At 40.7% G+C, this 20,819-nt stretch overlaps 1 protein-coding gene across 1 annotated transcript; it reads right to left on the reverse strand.

The window, feature by feature from the left end:
- Positions 1-290: 290 nt before the first annotated feature.
- On the reverse strand, positions 291-19,771 carry LOC104515157 (probable leucine--tRNA ligase, mitochondrial). Its single transcript, XM_010159027.1, has 5 exons — positions 19,608-19,771; positions 18,349-18,426; positions 16,098-16,209; positions 7,032-7,159; positions 291-660 (listed from the first exon to the last, which is right to left on the reverse strand). The coding sequence occupies exons 1-5, from the start codon at positions 19,767-19,769 to the stop codon at positions 481-483; spliced, it is 660 nt and encodes a 219-aa protein (XP_010157329.1). The 5' UTR covers positions 19,770-19,771; the 3' UTR covers positions 291-480.
- Positions 19,772-20,819: the final 1,048 nt, after the last annotated feature.

Genomic DNA, 20,819 nt, shown 5'->3' on the forward strand with positions numbered 1-20,819 from the left:
ACGCTCTGTAGTAACATTTTCTTACCACTTCAAATGGTAGTTAACGGTAACGTGAGATACAGGGAGCAAAGACTGGCTGCAGCACACCTTCACTCTGGGTGTAACGCATACTCAGGGTAGTTGTTTTGTCCTGGAATCGTATCTATACATTTAGGCAAGCCAACTTTCCAACAGGATATATTCCTGAGGCTGACACTAATACCCACATGCTTTATGCCATCGAGTTACATTCAGTTCTTCTGCGCTTCCTTCTCATTCTCCCAGGGAATACGGACAAAACCAGCACCTTACCGTGACTCAATAAGAAATTTTAATTCTGCTCATTTCTCCAGGCTGAAATGAAGATGTAGCAGCAACCCGATTTCAGTAACACTTCTTCTCCACCGTTACGTGAAATTTAAATAACCATAACCGGCATTTTTTAGATTGGTTTCATCGTGAAAGATTCCAATTCCCTTTTACAGCCCAGCAGAGCCTTTGCTACTCTTGCACTAAGAAGTTGATAAGGGCAGTTCTGGGAGACAGAAAGGCCTTTTTAATGGGTCGTCCCTGGAGATGCTTGGCTCCAAGTTCACTTTGGAGAACCAGCTCGTGGACTTCTTCAAAATTGCGGGCTGCTTGCTGAGGCACAAAAACTTTGCCACAGGCTTTGTTATTGATCTGAAAGACACAAAAACGAGAAAACCAGAAGTTACTAGGCTGTTTTATACAATTTCATTTCCTGAATCCAAGCCATCTCATTACACAGGGAGTGGGGAGTGGATCAAACATTCTTTTCTCCAACCTCAAACTTCCTGAGTAGAGGACAAAATTCTCCATACCTCCCGTCCATCTACCATAAAATAAAAGAACGAAACTGTGACTCATGATACTGAAGGAAAATTGAAGAAGTGGCCATAGCAAGCAGCATGTGACTACGCAATGTGGGCATTTTTAAGTTTAAAAACACGACAGTTACACAAGCTGAATAATTCGTGAACATAATGGTTTGTCAGGTGGGAATCTTGGTTTGTACATGCTTCTGGGCTGAAATTTGGATTCTTTACAGCTAAGCAATCCCTTACAGAGATTCAAAAGCAAGATTTATTAAAATAAAAATATTTGCGGTTGAAAAGATACCTGAAAGATTCATCATCGCTCCTTTTGAGGAAAAAATAGGCTTTAACTCATTCTATGTCGTACTTGTGCTAAACGCACGACTCGTTACGGCAACGCCAACCAAACCACAAAGACGACAGCCACTCATAGAGTAATGCTTTCATGTGTGCGCCTGGTTTTCAGAGCAGCTTCCTTACTGGTTCTGCATCAGCAGGGCAGAATCATGCAACTAAAACTGAGTAAGGCCTTCAGTAGGGATCACCTTAATTTATAAAATGGTCTTATAAATCCTTTCTGTCATCCAGGAGGAGTAGGTAACGGACAGAGACTACAGAACCTTACCGAACACCTTTCTGGAATTGGTATAAAATGATTACAAAAGCTTTCAGATTTACATGGAGTACTTTCAGTGGATTAATGAAAAGAAAATCCCACATTTTAGAAAATGAAATACTTTTTGAAATTTTTAATCCAGTTCAATCAAATTACTTGCATAAAAATCTGCTGCAGGCACTGCAGATCTTTGACCTTTAGACGTCATTGTAACGAGTTTTCAATCATGTAAAAGGAACATATGTTGCTTCATACAGCCGGGACGTTAAAAATGCACAGAGCTTGGTTTTCAGCCCGTTTTTATCCAGGATGCATGTATGCAACATACCACGAATGAGAAAGACCTACTTCACTTACCTAGCTTGCGTTTTATTGAAAATAAAATAATCTGTGCAATTCTCTGAGAGAGGAAGTAGGGACAGATTTTTAAGGAACAAGATGAAGTCCCAAGTACAGCTGGGAGGAGTAATTTCTAGTTTTTTACTTGACATTAATTTGCAGTGGTAATGTAGGTAGGCTTTTAACCATTCCTACACGCATCCATAACATAAAAGGCTGGCTGTGTTAAACTTCGCCCTGAGCACCTCGTGCAAAGTAAACCCCTTGAAAAACACAGAAGAGTTCATTTTTAAACCTTTTGTGATAAATAAATACAAGTAGTTTCTTTTTGACAGGGCACTTCAGAGAAGAAATGCATTCCACAGGAAAAAGAAAAAGGTAAAATCCAAACGGATACAGTTTTAGTGAGAACATAAAGCAAGCTTGTCAGCTCGCTGCTAGGACACGCAGCCCGCAGCACAAAACTATGCCTGTTTCGTTAAGACGTCAGTCACCGTCCTCCCCGATGCAAATTAATACGTCCCAGTGGATGGAGGTTGGCGTGGGGGAACTTGCCATGACTAGCCTGTTTGGTGCCGTTCTCAACAGAAAAGCCGAGCCATCTAAATCATCCTAGTAAATAAATGACTGCTAGCGGGTGTGTTTTCCAAAAAGGTCGAGAAGCCTGGGCAACCTGACACTGTGTACCTTCCCACACCGTGCTGCCAGCCGAGGCCGAAAATCCTGTCAAAGGGCAGATGGGTTATGATTTCAGCACGTTTGAAGCCTGGCTTTCATGACGCCACAGGTATTGTGATGCAGAGTCTTGTGATACTAATGCCATTCTAGAAATAAGCATCTGCAGATTCAATCACATGCTGTGTAACAAGCACCCTATTCACATACCCGTTTAGCCGAGGGCTTAGATTCTCAGCAGGACAAGTATCTTCTGCTATGCCTCCATCTCTCTCTCTGGATCTCACTAGACCAGCACAACCCTTGGCTGCTCCAGGTAAAAGTGTCAGCTAAAGAAACTTGGATGCTGGCAGCCTTTTTTCTCTGAAAAACCATGGCAAACTGCAGGAGGAGAAATAAATGAGGCTTCGGTCCTTTCCTCCCCTGAGCAAGGAAGCTGTTGCTTTTTCTTTTCCTCCTTTTTTTTTGGTTTTTTTTTTTAATTCACATTTTAACTGTGTTGGATCTAGAGGGAGCTAGAGGGAACTGCAGAGTTTATGAAGGATGAAATGAAATCACAAAACACTGAAAAATAAGCACCTGGAGGCTGCAGAGAGAAATTTTTAGTTCAACTAAAATATTTTTTTTTTTACCAGTGATGCATATAATTTTTCTGAGAAGTAAAAAGAAAAATAAATATCTGTGCACTTTTAGGCCTCTTCATATGCCAGTGTAAGAAAACTGACACCGACTTTTTTGTAAATTAAAACATCAGTTAAAAGACCACAGCTGCTAACAGTTCTGCACTACCTAGGAAATGTGAGAAACGCTAGCCAGGACTGTGTTCGTAGGATGAAATGCACACCACATTCAGGTCAGATTTTTCACAGCATTAACAATCACACGATCATAAAATCACAGAATAGTTCGGGTTGGAAAGGACCTTTAAAGGTCATCTAGTTCAATCCCTCTGTAATAAGCAGGGACATCTTCTACTAGATCAGGTTGCTCAGAGCCCTGTCCAACCTGGCTTTGAACACTTCCAGGGATGGGGCATCTACCACCTCCCTGGGCAACCTGTCCCAGTGCCTCACCACCCTTGTAAAAAAAACCTCTTCCTTATATCGTCTGAACCTACCCTCGTTTAGTTTAAAACCTTTACCCCTTGTCCTGTCGCTAGAGGCCCTGCTAAGAAGTTTGTTCCCATCTTTCTTATAAGCCCCCTTTAAGCACTGGAAGGTGCTGTAAGACCCCCGCTGGAGCCTTCTCTTCTCCAGGCTGAACAAGCCCAACTCTCTCAGCCTGTCCCCATAGCAGAGGGGCTCCAGCCCTCGGAGCATCTTCATGGCCTCCTCTGGACTCGCTCCAAGTGGTCAATATCCTTCTGATGTTGGGGGCTCCACAGCTGGACGCAGCGCTCCAGGTGGGATCTCACCAGAGCAGAGCAAAGGGGGAGAATCCCCTCCCTCGACCTGCTGGCCACACTTCTCTGGATACAGCCCAGGATACGGTTGGCTTTCTGGGCTGCCAGCGCACACGGCCGGCTCATGTCCAGCTTTTCATCCACCAGTACCCCAAGTCCTTCTCCTCAGGGCTGCTCTCTATCCATTCCCCACCCAGCCTGTCCTTGTGCTTGGGATTGCCCCGACCCAGGTGCAGGACCTTGCACTTGGCCTTGTTGAACTCCATGAGGTTGGCAGTGGCCCACCTCTCCAGCCTGTCCAGGTCCCTCTGGATGGCATCCCTACCCTCCAGCGTGTCACCGCACCGCACAGCTTGGTGTCATTGGTAAACTTGCTGAGGGTGCGTGTGATCCTGCTGTCTATGTCACTGATAAATATATTAAACAGTACTGGTCCCAGTACACACCACTAGTCACCGATCTCTCTCCAGAAAATACGTGGTACCATTAAAAATATTCAACGTTTAGAATAAAAGATACCATGCATCTCCATTGAGTTTAAATGTCTGTCTTGTACGCAATCTGTATTGCATCAGCCAAGGATGCAGTGAGTCGCTTGCTTTTGCTGCTTTTGGTTAAATATGGAAAGACATAACTCCAGCACAGACAGGAAATAATGAAGTATTTTGTGTCAAGAGAAATAAACCCATAATGTCTCAGCAGGCAAATCCCTGGCAGCCTGAGGCAGTTTGATGTCTTGAGAAGAATAGGGTTGTGGCCCAAAGGCTCAGTTTGACTGTGCAGCCTTGTGAAGAGACACTGCCTCTTTGCAACTAACCAATTCCTCCGTATGCCGAGTGTTTCTTGGTTGAATGAGGGCAATTTATTTTTACAGCCATACAAAAACGTACAGTGACCACAAGACTTTAAAATATTCACATTTATGATGATTTCTCCCTGTTCCTCTGCATTTCCCTTTTGCCTCATGCTCACAGTAGTGAGACAGGGATACCCCCCAGGCACTATTTTTAAGTATTATTCCCAGTTTGAAAAAGGAACTTGTCTCTCTGGTCTTCCAGTCACTTAATTTCTCAGAAGTATGGAAGGTGTTTACACACATCATATTCTTCCACGAATACATGGCTGAGAACACAAGGTTGCTTTTTCTCTTCTTACAAGGTTTTTACACAAGGCTGCAGCTTTGACAAAGGCAACCAGGAAAAGAAAAAAAATAATTTTCATAATAGATGTTTAAAGCAAAATTTTTATTTTTCTGGTTTCCTTCTTTGAGAAGGAAGGTTTAACGTCAGCAGAAAAAGATCAGTGAAATGTTTAGGTGTTTTCATGTTCAGTTGTATAGTCTTTAAAACACTGAGTTCAGTATCCCCTGGATTGCTGGAGTTTTTATTTTACAGATATTTTTAATAACACGTTTGCTCTAACTACCATTGCGAAGTTGTTGCTGTAATTACACAATCTCTCATTCATGACTCCCATATAAACTGAACACTGGAATTTAACATGTTTACTAGCTGTTCTTGAAAGTGAAGGTTTATTTTAAGCTTGAGCAAAGAGATTATGCCTCAGTGTAGATTTTTGTGGATATATGACCAGTTTGCTATTAAATAAACACTTATCAAAGAAAGATAGAAAGAAAAGGAAAAAAAAGAAAGAAAGAAGCACTAAACCCACAGTGAATATTAGGCTAAGTCTGCTATTAACCCCAGCTGGCACTTGAGTCGGGAAAAAATGCCAATTGAAGATTTCCCCCAAAAATATATACCCTGTGGCCTCTGCTAGGGATGTATGCTGACGTTAAAAAATCAGTGTTTTAGCAGCGTTTCTCATTCTGTTCAAGTGGGCTGACTGAGAGATCTGGCAAGACACGAAATCATTTGCAAAGATACTTTGATTACAGAAATCTACAGCTAAATGACTTCTCCTAAATCCAACCAATTTCTTCCCTCCTCAAAAAACCCAGCTGAACAAAAATAACCCAACTGCCTTACTCTTTCTAAGCTAACAGAAGAAAAGGAGCTAACAGAAGAAAATACAGATAAAATGCATTGCTTCTGGTTTTCTTACACACACTTAGAAAGTGCAGTTTGACATGACCAAATGACATTTTTTCTAGAGGCTCCGTTTCATTCCCTGTCTAGAAACACGAAAAGTGTTTAAGTTGCAACATTTAAATGTTGAAGTTTAGAATGTCTGAATGGTGTATTAAAGATTATTTCTTGGTGAACAGTGAAAAAGGCAGCGGTCCTGCAGATCTAATAGTATGCAACTACATAATTACTGACTATCCAAATGCCTGAGCATGAAGAACTTGAAGGCAAGTTGACCAGGAGTCGGCTGATGGAAGAGCTGAGACGCTACTCATGGATTCCACGCACTCAGCTCCAGGCGTTCACTCCATCGCCTGCAGTGGCACTTGCTGCTGCTGGGCACCATCTAACGATAAAGTTTTATGATGCCTGGGAGCATGCTGAATACGGAACAGTTAACCAGAGACGTAGGGAAAAAGACAGTAGATTACACCGTCCACGTGCAAGTACACGTTGGGAAAACACAGGTTAACTAAATGTAGTTGTATGTCCACTCTTCTACTGGGCTGCCATCTCTTTCCAAGAGAAACTGGGATGCAGTTCTAGCATCAGCAAGGATACCTGTTTTTCCTCAACCACATTCCTGCAAATAGGCCCTGCTGAAATGTGCCCGAAGTTCGGCCTGAGGCAGATGGGAAACATCGTTTGGCAAAAATCACAGCAACTTAACCCACCTTGTGATAGGTGTTAGGCAACCATAACACTACAGGTACAACAAGAAATGTCACCTAATTGCACATTTCTGTAAGGGGCCAAGTTCATAAATGCAGTCAGGCAAAAAATCTGGAGGGACCAGTACTCTGATTGCAGTTTTGACTGTACCATCCTTGCCCGCAGCTGTTCATTGGTCAAATCTCCACAGGAACTAATATGCAGTCACTTAAGAAAAGCTTTATATTTAGACTCCCTACATTTTTTCACTTAGGAAACCATCTTAATTACTCAGCTCAATGGTAATTGCAGCTTTTATTCTACTTGACCTTTCACTGAGCCACCTACGAAGGGAACTGTCTTCCACAGGAGCAGAAATTCTGTCACTCTCTGAGCTCATAATGCATTAATTGGCCACCACTGAAAAGAAATGAGAACGCTCTTACCAGAACAGCCATCTCCACAACGTCTGGTGGCTGAAGGTACTCTGGGTCTACGCTGGGCCAGGACTGTTGGAGCACATCAGCATCCCAGTGATGATGAGTACAAAGTTTGTTCTGCATATGTGCCAAACCTGGAAAATGAAATCGGTCAAACATTCATCTGTGCTGTAACCAGAACATTCAATCTTCGGAATTTGTTTGATAAATAAGATCAGATAAAGTTGACTTTAAAAGCAAGCCCCTTCGGAGGAAACAATACTGTTTAGATTAGCATGCAGCACATTATAAACAGAAAGAGAGACATCTCTGAAGCGCTTGTTTTATATCGTGTGTAGGGATGCTAACATGAACAATGCGGGCGCATTTGGATTAGCACTCCAAAACTTTGCCAGAAGCACAGGAGATCACTGTTTATTATTTTAAACTGTAATACTGCAGCACAAGCTGCCCTCTACTTCTAGAAGTCAAACACAACACTCCGGGCTTTTTTAAACACCACCACCAGTTTGATTAAAATTTTACTAACATCTCAACCAAGATGATAAACAACTATGGCTTATTATTTTACCACCCATAATATGCTGGGTAGTTCCTAAATCTGCAAGTCAAGCTACTTGCAAGATTTTCTCATATTTTGTGAAGTACCTGTTTTCTCAGATTAAAGGTGCTACATAAGAATACCTTGCACAGCTTGCTCTCCTTGTGATACGTACATTCTGAAACACCCTATCCTTTGATTTTATTTTAAAAGATCTCCTAAAATGGCTATAATGGCTATCTCCTTTTATTAAACAGTTTTTGCTCTCCCCCAGACAATTCATTTCTGCTTTGTTTAAGTAATAGGAGTATAGAATGTAATTAATTCTGAAGCTGCATTCTGTAACTGAATAAAAGCTTCTGAGTGGGATTTACGTTGCTGTTTACTGCAGCTGTAGGACAAAATAAAAACGTTTTGCTTAACAAGAGGCTGTCAAAAGTGATCAATATTGATGACGATTGCTCATGTGATTCTCACAAAGGCAGGGGATTTTTAAATAAAAAACACCCTCTGTGTATGAATGAGAATACAGGCTAAAACTTTTTGTAAGCACGATTCATTCAGAACTGGAAAATGCATGTGAAATCTCAGCTGGTTTAGGGCAATAGCCTAATGAGGAAACAAGATTCACTGTTGAGAGTGAGGTGCCCCAAGCTGTTCAAAACACAGCACACACAGGAGCAAAACGAACCCGTGCATAATACATACATGAATTTACCTAGCTGGATTGTTTAGACTAATACAGCGAATACCAGCAACCAGAGACATAAAGAGAATGCAACTTCCTCCAGAAAAATCCACCAGTTTTTGTCAGCGCTTTTTCCAACAAAGGCCTTTGGTAAGATGACACACAGCCTTGCTATTTGCTGAGTGATTCAGAAAGGGGCAGTGGGGTGGGCTGATGGGAGCTATTTCGAATGGCAAGCAAGGACGTGCACATTTCCTAAGAGTAACACCCAAGCCACAATCCTACTAGGTAAATAACTGATTAGAACACCTCTGTGGATCTGGTTTTGTGCATTTTTTTTTTTCTTTTGCAGCAGAAGCTCTGAAACTGAAAGAGCAAAAGAGCAAAACTCAAGCAGAAAAAAAAAACCTCACATGGGTGATTCATTATCACGTTGACTCTAAAGACAACAGCTGCTAGATTCTTCCCTTTTTGGCTTTTGAACATCCAGATGAGCTCATTTCTTTCCAACTGATCACATGCCTTGTGGCAGAAGCATGCACACTGGCCACTCCTTATTTTCCTGCTGTAGTGGATTCTTCAAACTATTTAAAAAAACACTTTCTGATATAAGTCAAGAGCTTCTAGTCACAAAAGCAAAACCAGGGTCACTTTTAATCCCTGTGGAGGCTGTCAGTCCTAACAAACCTAAGAAAAAATTTTACAATGTATTCTGAAGCAGATAAAGTGTGACTAAGCACAACGTCAATATTTTTGTTCGTTTTCTCGCTACAAAATGAGCTATGAGCTCATCCATATTAAAAGAAAGAAAAGTGCAAAAGTCAACAGAACTAGTTTCAGAAAACAGAGTTTGACAGGAAACCGAAATGAAGGTTTTAGTTACGTTGCTTGCTTGGCTCCCTGCCTTAATTCACGTTTTGTGATCTGCAGAACACAGAAAACACAGTAATTCGGTTTGTGTTTTCAAAACGCAACACGCATAAGACCAGAAACTTCATCGCCATGATCCAGGATGGCGATGGTCCGCTTGTCAGGGCCCAGACAGAACCCTCCTCCAGCCTTCCCACTCAATTCTGAGATGCTATACCAAAGCACTCTGTCGCAGACTTTTATTGTGAAAACATTAAAAACCTATTTTCTTGTCTCACTGTACTGGAAAGCACCCAGTGAAGTGCACTTTATGAAGTGGTGTGCATTTTGCTTTACATTCTTTTTTTGACGTATTTTGCTTTTATGGCTAGAGATTCTGTCGCAGATGTGGACAGAAAGCCAACCGAGTATGTTTTTACTGACTGTAAGCCATTTACCTCTATGTACACACCTGTACAGCCACACAGGACAGATCAGAGACAATGCTTGTGCTCAGCCTGAAGCCCTGATCCTGCCATTGGATCTGCTTCAATGGACTTTCACTGACCAGCAGGCTAATACTAGAACAAGGTTTCTCTAATGAGTAACTCACAGCACTGGAGCCCAAGTTAAAACACCAAGTGAAACGTGTATTACATTACTGTAAATAATATAAGTGAGTTGAGAGAGGAGGGGACAGGACAAGTCTGACAACGTTTCAGCTCACGGCAATGTTTTATTAGCATTGCGCGAGTATTTCATAATACCTCCCCTAAGGTGCTATTTGGCAGGGAAGAGCAGATTCTCATTTTAAAGAGATTTAAGGAGGAAGATGTGGAAGCAATCGCGTATCAGCAAGGTAAATTAGGACGGCAAGGTAATCCTAGTCTCACAGAACAAAGCACTAGAAAAAGGATCCGTAAAATTCCAGCAATAGTGCAGCTAGTCAGCCACAAAATTATGTAGGAAAGACAAAAAGATGTGAATAAGGAGTAAACTGAGTAAGAGCTGGCATGGGGCAAGTGCCGGCATGGAGGGGTTAAAGCAGAAAAGGCAAAGTCTTAATGGGCCATAAAAGCAAGATAATGAAGGCCTCAGAAGCAAGGCCAATATCGCAGTTTGGGACTCGGGATCTTCTAACAGGAGGTGTAACAAGATCAGGGGGGATGCATAAGGTGACTATAAGGGGTGGGTTATCCAAATGCTGAGAACTTTTGGATTTAGCTAAACCAAACCAACAGAAAGCTGTGTTATGTAAAAATCCACCACACTGGCAGACGGGCAGATCAGGTTTTCCAAAAGCTCGGAGCGGGGGTGTGTAAGGGTAAGTGGAGATGTGTTCTGGGTCAGTATCTTGCTCGCCTCTGCAGCCTGTTCCACAGGCAGGATTCTTACCATGTTACTTTGTTCCTGATGTGCTTTTTTACTATTTAATTAATCTTCCTATTTGACAGATTCAGGCAATTTGCACACGCAAAATACGTTTCTGCAGCCCAGGAGAAATATGTGTCAGTCATATGTGAAATGGTCAGCGATCTCAAAGAAGTGATAGCAACTCAGTAACAGCTGTTTCCAGACAGTGCTGAGAAAAACTGTGTTATACTACTGGGAAATGGGCATTTCCTCAATACAGTCCTAGGGGATTCGTTCTATACATCCCCCAGTGACAGACATGGGGCACCAAGGTGGGTTGTGACAAGCCTGGGTTGCTGAAAGGTAACTCTAGAATGTGTTTCCAACTCAGCAAACTCCATGTGAATCCTTTAACCTTCTGAAAATTATCTGCCTTCCTCCATTTGTATGGACATACTGTCCTTCACTTTGGATTATTACTCTTGGAGGAAATCCATAATTTTTTTTAATTCCAAGTCATCTTTCTTTTTGGACTTGTGAAGGGGGAAATTAAATTAAATCAGTTAAAATCTGCAACATCAGTTAGCTTCTACTCAGCTCCAGTCTTTGCAGAAGCCTTCTTGAGCAAGGAATTCAGACAAAGAAATTCTTGCAAAAGAGCTGTTGCAGTGACAGTTAGAAAGTTGGTAAAACAACTATATCATTACAAATTCCAATAATTATTTTCATTTCTGTGTATCTTAAGATGTGTTTATCATCAGTATATATCTTTCATGTGCTGTCTCCAATTAAAATTTGACAAGTCACAATAAGCAGTTTCATATCCTTGTCTGGACAGCAAAATACTGTACTACTACAAACAAACTAAAAAAAAAAAAAGTTTCAAATGGTGTCTGTATATTCCTTACATACAAGGTTTCAGGAAGGAAACAGATTTCCTCATCCTGTTAGTGTTCATGAACTGCCAAGATAGCAGCCGGATGAACTCTTCCCGCTCTGAGGGGCTGGCAGTCACGTTTTATGTTATTAAGCGATAAACCAGTGTATTCACTGCTCAATTAAGACCTTCAGGTTGACACAAAGTACTGAAAACTGTTCCTCCTCTAAGCAGGAGAAAGAACTCCTTCACGCAGCAAAGCACTGGGTTACTACTGTTCAGCTGCTGAAAGGTGAGGCACTGCCCAAACAGCATCCAAGCAGCCGTTCCTTCACTCCATGCTGGAAATACCTACTGCCAATACTCAAGTACGCTCTTCAGACAGATCACAGACACCAAACTCTTCGTTACCACCTGACGCATGAAATCAAGATGGTCCCATATGAACCAAACCCCATAGGACAAGAATTCTTCAACTGCAGAAGACAAAAAGTGCTGTACCTTGAATCTATCTAATTTTACTTTAATTATACCTTAAAGTTGCCCGTTAGATCAGAAGCATCCTTGGGATATCAAACTGCAGGCTCTGAGTTCGGGAAGTTTACCAACCAACTAATAAAGAAAACGCAGCGGACTAAAAAGCTAAAATTTCAAATGAACTCTGCTGCAACTCCTGCAAAGCAGGACAGCATGATTACAATCAAAATTACTTCTATCACTGATGCTAGTGATTACTTACAATGTCAAGCAAACCATTTTTAATTGACACCCCAAAATAATCTTGGTAATTTTCCTAATATTTTCATTAGTTGGTAATCAAGATGGACTGACTTGCAGTTAAATCCACTTGTGAAGAACTTTATTTTGCTAGCCATGAGGATACCTGCACACATATTTATACGCTTAGCCAAGTTTTAGAAAACACTGATTTGCCTTTTTTTTTTGTTTTACATTTCATTGTGATCTGTGTTAAAGAGCTTTTAGATTTAAATGGAAATCAATTAAAATGCACACCAGCATTTTTTTTTAGTATAAATACGTTCAGAATGCAAGTATTTAAGAAAACTTAGATATTGAAAATTCATCATGTCGAGTTTTGCAGTTAAATGTAATTTTTTCGAGCAAAGGAGATTATTTTATGTAATTACTGAATTAAAAACTAGCAGTGTCAGATATTGTTGGACACCAGGGCCTTCAAGATTTTCATATTTATAGATGCTAGCCTCTTTTACCTAGATTTTTATTCCAAAACTAGAAAAGGAAAAAAGGTTGGTTGATTTGTTACCAATTTCCAGAACACCTGTCACCTGAGCTTTCAGCTGTCAAAAGTGATTTTATTAACTCCACAGAGATTCATTCCATGTGCTTAGACAGCAAGTTCTGTAGTTCTGTGGTTTAATTGTCCTCGAATATTTGGCAGAATTAACTTCATATAATACATTACATATTACTTAATACAAAACAACACATTAAGTCAGGGTCTTATTGTAGGTTATCATTATTTCACATTTAGTTTTAAATACCATTGTTATTTATTTTAAACATTTCTTGACCAAAATCAGTGATCAGAAAAGCATAAAAGGAGAGATTACAATGCAACAGTAAAAGTATTATTCATACTGTGAAGCACAGTGCAAACAGTCAAAATTAATGAGAATGCTCTTCTCTCTCTTTTAAGGCTCTAGTAAAATTAATATTAAGCATATCTCATTATGTAGCAAACAGTAATGAACCAGGAATAAGAAAAATCCTTTTTCTTCAAAAAAAAGCTTACATACACAAGGAATTGTAACATGGTTCAGAATTAACACAAGTCACTGTTGCTACCTGCATTCCTACTCAACTGCAAAATTACCTGTTTGCTATTAACTACAGGGCTTTCAAACTTCCCAGTTTCATTTCCCCCTGTAGAAAGAAAAATGCTTCTTGTTTTGATCACTAAAGCAAACAAAATGTAAAGGCTACATACAGATTATTTTAGGATAAAATGTCAGTATTTAGTTATAACTACATTGCTTATGTGTCATTTATTATTGGCATTGCAATAGCAGACAGAGGCTTCCATCAAAGTGCAGGGGTCCACTGCTATAGGTGCTATTTATAGAGCTAATCATATACAAAGTCCTTTTCCTGACCAGTTTTACAAGAGAGGAAGCAGCACTATCCCTACATTTAGATGCACCACCAAGGTACAAAAAAAGAGACTTACTTTGAGAGCGTTTGGAGAACTAAAGCACAGAGAAAACTAAATAAGAGTATTTAGAAAGCTTAATTTTTGTACTGAAATTATTTAAAATAAAAAAACATCATCACCTACACATAATAAAGTTTAAGAAATTGGTTACATCAGAAGAGCAACAAGACTTTGTGGAACCAGAGCGCAATTCAGAATATGAACTTGGGCAATCTTTTCTCTAGAGTACAGTTGGACATCTCTCACCAGAAATCCCAATCATCCCAACTGCTAGATGTCAGCTATTTCAAAACAATATAGTCTTCGTACCACAAGGCAGATGTAATGACGACCATGCTTAGAAGAGATTGCAGTTTTCATGTTCAGCCATAAAACTCTTAAGAATCATAGAATCATAGAATGATTCGGGGTGGAAGGGACCTTACAGACCATCTGGTTCCAACCCCCCTGCCATGGGCAGGGACACTTTCCACTAGACCAGGTTGCTCCAAGCCTCATCCAGCCTGGCCTTGAACACTTCCAGGGATGGGGCATCCACAGCTTCTCTGGGCAACCTGTGCCAGTGCCTCACCACCCTCTCCAGGAAGAATTTCTTCCTGATATCCAATCTAAACCTCCCCGCTTTCAATTTAAACCCGTTACCCCTTGTTCTGCCACTACAGGCCCTTGTAAAAGTCCCCCCCAGCTCCCTTGTAGCCCCTTCAGGCACTGGAAGGTGCTATAAGGCCTCCCCAGAGCCTTCTCTTCTCCAGGCTGAACGAGCCCAACTCTCTCAGCCTGTCCCCATAGCAGAGGGGCTCCAGCCCTCTGAGCATCTTCGTGGCCTCCTCTGGACTCACTCCAACCAGTCTATATCCTTCTGATGTTAAGGGCTCCACAGCTGGACGCAGCACTCCAGGTGGGGTCTGACCAGAGCAGAGCAGAGGGGGAGAATCCCCTCCCTCGACCTGCTGGCCACACACTCTTCCAGCAATAATCACCACACAAGGGTTTGTCAGGCAAGATGCACTGAACTACAATGCAGAGTCTTTAGATCACAAGCAAAATTTTCATCTACATGCAGACAGAAGCTGAGTACAACACACTCACAATTTTTATGCTTCCTTCTCATTCTTACATCAGAGAGAAATCTAGAAAATGTTCATCATTCTCATTCTCCAGTGATTTCAGTAGTAAGAAAAGACTTCCTTCTTTAACATTCAAGAGATTACAGGATTAAGCTTTATGTTTGACGAGTTACATTAATTAAGACTACCTGGTATTCTTTGTTATTTTATCCAACATTTGATAATTTTGTATTCCCTAACATGTATTGCAATACACAAGGCACTGTATGTTTAAGTAATTAGCCTGGACCTCTTCCTCCTCCATCTCAACCAATGTGGAAAACAAAGTTGTGGCAATCACTTCCATTTAAGTATAATTTTAATTAGAAGGTACTTCATATTGAAAGAGAACATTGACCAGAAGTAGCTTTCTCCAGACAGATCATGTCTGATGCCATTCTTTATTCTGAACAGCTAAGCCTATATTAAGACATCTTAAAAACACTGGAAATGAAAACACAAAACCAACCCACACTCGCTCATATATCTTGCTGTTTCCAGAGTCTCTGCCCCTGTGTTATTGCTCCGAAGAAGAGCAGCCTTCCTTTGGCAGCTAACTTTATTACAGGGCCGTGCACAGCTCTGAAATACAAGCAATTCAGTAGCTCTGCTCTGTAAACACTCGAATGCACAAAGTTTTAGAAATACTGTTGGAAATCAAACAGTTGAAACAGCATCCAAAAGCTAACATTAGATCCAAAACCACCCAGCAATTTGTGGCCAGTCTTAATGCAGAATATATTCCTATCTTCCCACATACGTCTTGGGACTTCTTCCAACAAACCTTAAAAGCAACTGCTGAACTCTGAACAGCCCTTATTTCACAGGCTTTAACTATAGCAGCACCACGCAACTTAGCCCACTTGGGATTCAGACCTCAAGGTTTACAACTGTGACAGATCTTAAAAAAGATTTCTTGTCTACCATTCCCACTCTCCACGAGAGTTTAATTTGCAGCATAATGTCCATCAGTCTCTGGAGAATTCCACAAGAGTAGCATTTTTATTGAACACTCCTTTTAGCCTTTTTAGTATACAGCCCCCTGACATGGTTCTCTTTGCCTGAACTACTGAAAGAAAATATTTGTAGTAAAAGGCTCTGAAACGGTTGTTTGAAAAAGGACCGTTACTGTCCCCATGTTCAGCTCTTAATGCTGCTGTCCACATACAGGAGCAGCTAGCAGCTGACACAGGAATTCCTCATGCAAGTCCTGTCTTGAATTTTTCTTCCTTCTCCCTTTCTCCGCCTAGTTTCAAGAAATCCAACTTTGAATGCAAGGGGAAAGAAACTAAAAGCACAGAGAGATATCTGGGAACACAAGTCTCAAGTTTGTTTACAAATTATGACAGATGCAGAGTTCAGGACAAGTGACACATGTACTATGTTAAAGACATTTTTGCAAACTTTTTGCCTTTCTCCCCCCCCCCCCCCCCCCCCGAACATCATTAAAAGGTTTAGAAATACCTTTCCACATCTCTGATGCAATGTGCGGAGCCATAGGTGCGACCATGATGCAGAGTGAAGCCAAGGCATCTTCAAATTCTGTGCTGTGGAGAATGAGAGGCCGAGAAGCTTGCTAAGCGAAAAGACAGAAGGAAAAGAAAAGAAGCTGTTAATATTCTGAAGTGGAGTGAGGAAGGAGTTTAATTAAGAAGAAAATGTGGTAACAAAACCTAAAATCAACGTCTATGCTTAGGACAGAGTAATTTCACAATAAATTGGAAAATTCTGAAAAGCTCTGGGGAATTAAAATCACAACTCGTGGTCAGAGAGCTCTCTAACACTTGGCAGCTGATCCTGCAGAGGCTGATGCAGACCCTTGGGGATCTGCTCTAGTATGGGAGTCTGAACACAGACCAACGTGGACAACGGTGGCCCTGAAAAACATTCTGAGTGCTGCCACTTCCAGAAGTGCAATCTTCTCAGATAGCTCTGCTTTCAGCTAAGAGGTGAAGTACTTGTGTAAGAGTCAAACTGTGCTGAATGCAGCATGGTTTTTGTTGGGATAAGCCTCGGTTTTACAGGATCCCAGAGTGACTTAAGTAAAGCTGAATTCAGTGACAAAGTGTGGTTTTAGAGCTGAAGGAAGCTTTGGGAATGAAAAGTGCTTTTAGAGCACTTTCAGAGCTGCTTTTAGAGCAGCTTTTTAGAGTTTGATGTTCAGACTGCTTTGGTAAAGGGTTCAACCCCTCTAGTACAGAAAACTTTCAGTTTCTTGCAAAAGGTCCTAGACTGACAAAATTTCAACCTTCATTCCTCTATTTGTTGTATCTTAATAGAAAAGACAGACCACTAAAAGTAGCGGGGTGAACTTTTTCTTTCTTTGCCTCTTTGAGAGATCACATCCCATGGGAAATTCAGATTCTGCGTTCATTAGTTTATTTTGTCATTTGCCCCTCTAATGCAACAGCACAGAAAAATGTCCATACATGCCAGCTTATGAGAATTAGCCGGTGGATGTAACGAACACCCATTCCCGTCTACTAGAAAACTGTCCAAAATGAGCAATTTGCTTGACACAGACCACAAGTGTTGTCAGATGCCACCTTCTTATCACTGGTACTAATGAGGGCAGTGCAAATGGGACTGGAGTCAGGTTTTAGTAACTACTATCTATTTTTTATGTTTAATCTTCACCCACCTCCCCACTTCCTCTTTTCAAATGGGAGCGAAAGAGGAAGTGTAAGCATGCTCTACGGAAACTTGCTCTTGAAAGATACCGCACTGACTTCTTTGGTCAAGAAACACGTCAGTGTTCTAACATCTGGCTGTCTGTAGGACACCGATTTTTATGTATGCATCTTTTTTAACATTCACTCATCACCATCTACCAGCCCAAATTGCATACGAATCACCAAGCTGGAGGTGAAGAACCGTGTCCCAACAGCACACAGCGTCCCAGACTGAAGTTATCTCAGTACAGCACTTATGCATGCTCTACTTAACTTTTTGTTAAATTCCTTGGCTTTGCCAATAATCTCTTCGGAATCCGTAAGGTATAAATGGCATTTCAATAAAGGAGTTAAAAAAAATTCCAAGTTTTATTTGATGTCTGGTCCAGATGAGGTTACCATTATATGCCTGAAGGATTGCTCAACCGGATCCAAGAGCAGTAACAAAAATAGCAATAATAGTTTATTATATCTGATCTATTGCCACTGGCTGATAAACAACATAATCTAAATTAAAAAATGCTACAGACTTAGGTTATTTTTACATTTGTTTTAAAAAGGGGAATTTACAAGCTATTGCTAGCAGACAGTTCAGTGGTGAAAGCTGCCTCTGAGGAAAGTAAGATTTTGTGTGATTTTCCTTGCAAAGAATAACCCTTTTCTTTCAATCAGAATGTTTGGAAATTCTGTAACGTCCTACTGTGCCTAGCTACTTGTGCACCTTGGTTAAAAACAAAAGAGAACAAACAACAGAGCTATCCTTTCGAATTTACAGGACGCAGACGTGCACATCAGAACCTAGCGGCTCTAATACCATCACGCTCTTTCTGCAAAAACAGGTATTTTAGGGTTACAGTGATATCAGAATGTGCTGCTTTTGAACTGAATAATTCAACGAGGCTCTTGACTTAGTAGTAATGTTTATGGCAGCAAATGACTTACAGAAAGCCGGACCTATAGTTCGGGCAGCTCCTGTTTTACACAAAGACTTAACAGGAGCAGGGTCTGAGAGAAAAATACCTTCATTAATATCATGGACTTACATGGAGTGTGTTAGTGAGGCCCATCAGTCGGGAAATAGCTGCATTGAACAAATGATCCTTTGTGAAGTACTCCGTTACCTTGTGTGAGGAAAAAAAGGTCTATCACTAATTACTTCAAATGCTCAAACACGGAATATTAGGGTTTGAAATGAAAAAGAATTACTGATACTCAATGTCGATTTGTGAAATATGCCCATCCTACCCCTAAATGACAATCACTTTGGCATGCAAACACATCATATACGCAATCACATGTGATGGAAAAATAATATATACAAATTCAGTTGACTAGCCTCCCCGCTTTTTCAGGATTTTAAAAGCTTCAATCAGTGCCAATGAGAACTGTGCATTAGTAATCATCCTCTCTTTCTTTTAATAAAACATCTCCCCTTTGCCCCTACAGGAGGCCTTCATACTTGTAAATCCAGTTATGCTGGTGAAAGCTTGTTCACAGAATGCAAGATTACAATTCTAAAGTCTGTTAAGAGGCCGGGAAGGCCCCTTACCACACGGCTTACAACAGGAAAAGCTTTTATCTATAGAAAAATATTTTAAGTTAGTTTTGCAGGTATTTATGTCTCCTTCTGAGTCTTGGATAATTGAATTGACACGAATCACAGCATGAGACAACACAGAAAAGATGAACAATCATGTCAGTAATTTCTTTTTTTTAGGATACCCTAGCTGCCTTCCAAGCAGTTGACCTGAGTAAGGCAGGTGGTTGAGTCACCATCCCTGGAGATATTTAAGAGACAAGGTGCTTAGGGACATGGTTTAGTGGTGGTAATATTAGCAGGGTTAGGTTAACGGTTGGACTCGATAACTCGATGAAGGTCTTTTCCAACCTGAAAGATTCTATGATTTTTATCACCTTTTTTTCATTCTATATGAAACAGCAGGCATGATAATGAGGTGTGAAGGAAACAGATCAAAAGATTTTTTAGGGATAACCTGCATGACTCACCTATTACTTGAAACCTGGACTGATAACATTTGAATGCCATAATGTTTAATCCTTTAAATGAGGCACACGGCAGAGAAATGTTGCCAGTCCAAATCTTACTACTTTGCAAGAAAGTTCTGTCCCACAGAATTTGTCAGTAATAAACTAACTTATACAGAGAATAATTAACTTAAAAATAATGAGCTAGTTACTCAGCTGGGGAAAAAGCTTTTGGCTCTATAAGTCAACCATATGCTTTTGGCATAAGCAGCAACTTATTTAGTCATTTACAAACTATGTAAGCGTTTCTTTTAACCTCAGAAATCACCAGATTCTTCTGCTCCCAGATCTTTCTGGCTTCAGCTTTCTCTTTCTTATTCAGAAGCTCAGGACTGGGCACAGTTCCTGAAGTCCTTGCTTCAATAAGTTTGGTTACAAGCATCCAAAGGCGCGTCTGCCATCTCTGAACGCCTGGCATGGCATCAGCTGAGATTAATGAAAGAGGGCAGAAAAAATTTCAATTACAATCAATGAATCCTAAACTTTAAAGAAAAGCAGAAAGGAAACTGAATGCTGGCATTAAACATTAAACAAACAAACAAACAAACTGTATTTTAAATTAAAAATGTCAGTGCAATTAAAATTGCCTTTACAAATAATGCTGGGATACCTTAATGGAAGGAGATAAATAAGATAAAGATGTTTTTCTGTTACAACTTTAGAACATAAATACAACAAGGATATTTGCTAAATCTGTAAAATAACCCAACATCATGTCAATGTTAATGTTCATCTCGTGTTTTAATGACTCAACGAAACAGGGAAAAGTAAAAGACATGTGAGTGACTATAATACAGGTGGATTATCTGTCTGACTGCACTAGATGAAAGACATCCTGCACGTCTAGGAACAGTAAAATACAACCTGATTGACTAGGTCTGTATGATCCCCATGAACTCTCACTGCAGGACTAGGAGTGTGATGCTTCCCCAAACATTCCATCTTCTGTTCATATAAAAGGCATGTAGAACATCTAGACACAATAGGCTTGGCATTATTCAGGATGTAGTAATGGTGTAATTAGCTGCTGGGTAAATTTGACTACATCTGGTCCTAGGGAGTCTGGAAAATTGCTTGACCACACCAGGGGAGAGGGGGAGAGAATGACATGAGACCCTGCCTTCATGTCCACCACTGAAAAGACAAGGCCAGGCTGGATGAGGCTTTGAGCAACCTGGTCTAGTGGAAGGTGTCCCTGCCCATGGCAGGGGGGTTGGAACTGGGTGGTCTTTAAGGTCTCTTCCAACCCAAACCAGTCTGTGATGAGTCTATGAATCTAGTCTGGAGGGCAATCCTCAAAGGGCTATCAAAACATATCCAGTGAAAAGAAGAATCATGGCAATTGAGAACCAGTATTTCATATTCTCTGAGTAAGACAATTTTCTGTATTGGGTTTGTGTGGCAAGGTTTTGGTGGCGGGGGGAGGGTGTGGTACAGGGCTGACTTCTGTAAGAAGCTTCTAGAAGCT

This window comes from Eurypyga helias, unplaced genomic scaffold (genome assembly GCF_000690775.1).
Source record: "Eurypyga helias isolate BGI_N326 unplaced genomic scaffold, ASM69077v1 scaffold34969, whole genome shotgun sequence".
NCBI classification, from domain to species: domain Eukaryota; kingdom Metazoa; phylum Chordata; class Aves; order Eurypygiformes; family Eurypygidae; genus Eurypyga; species Eurypyga helias.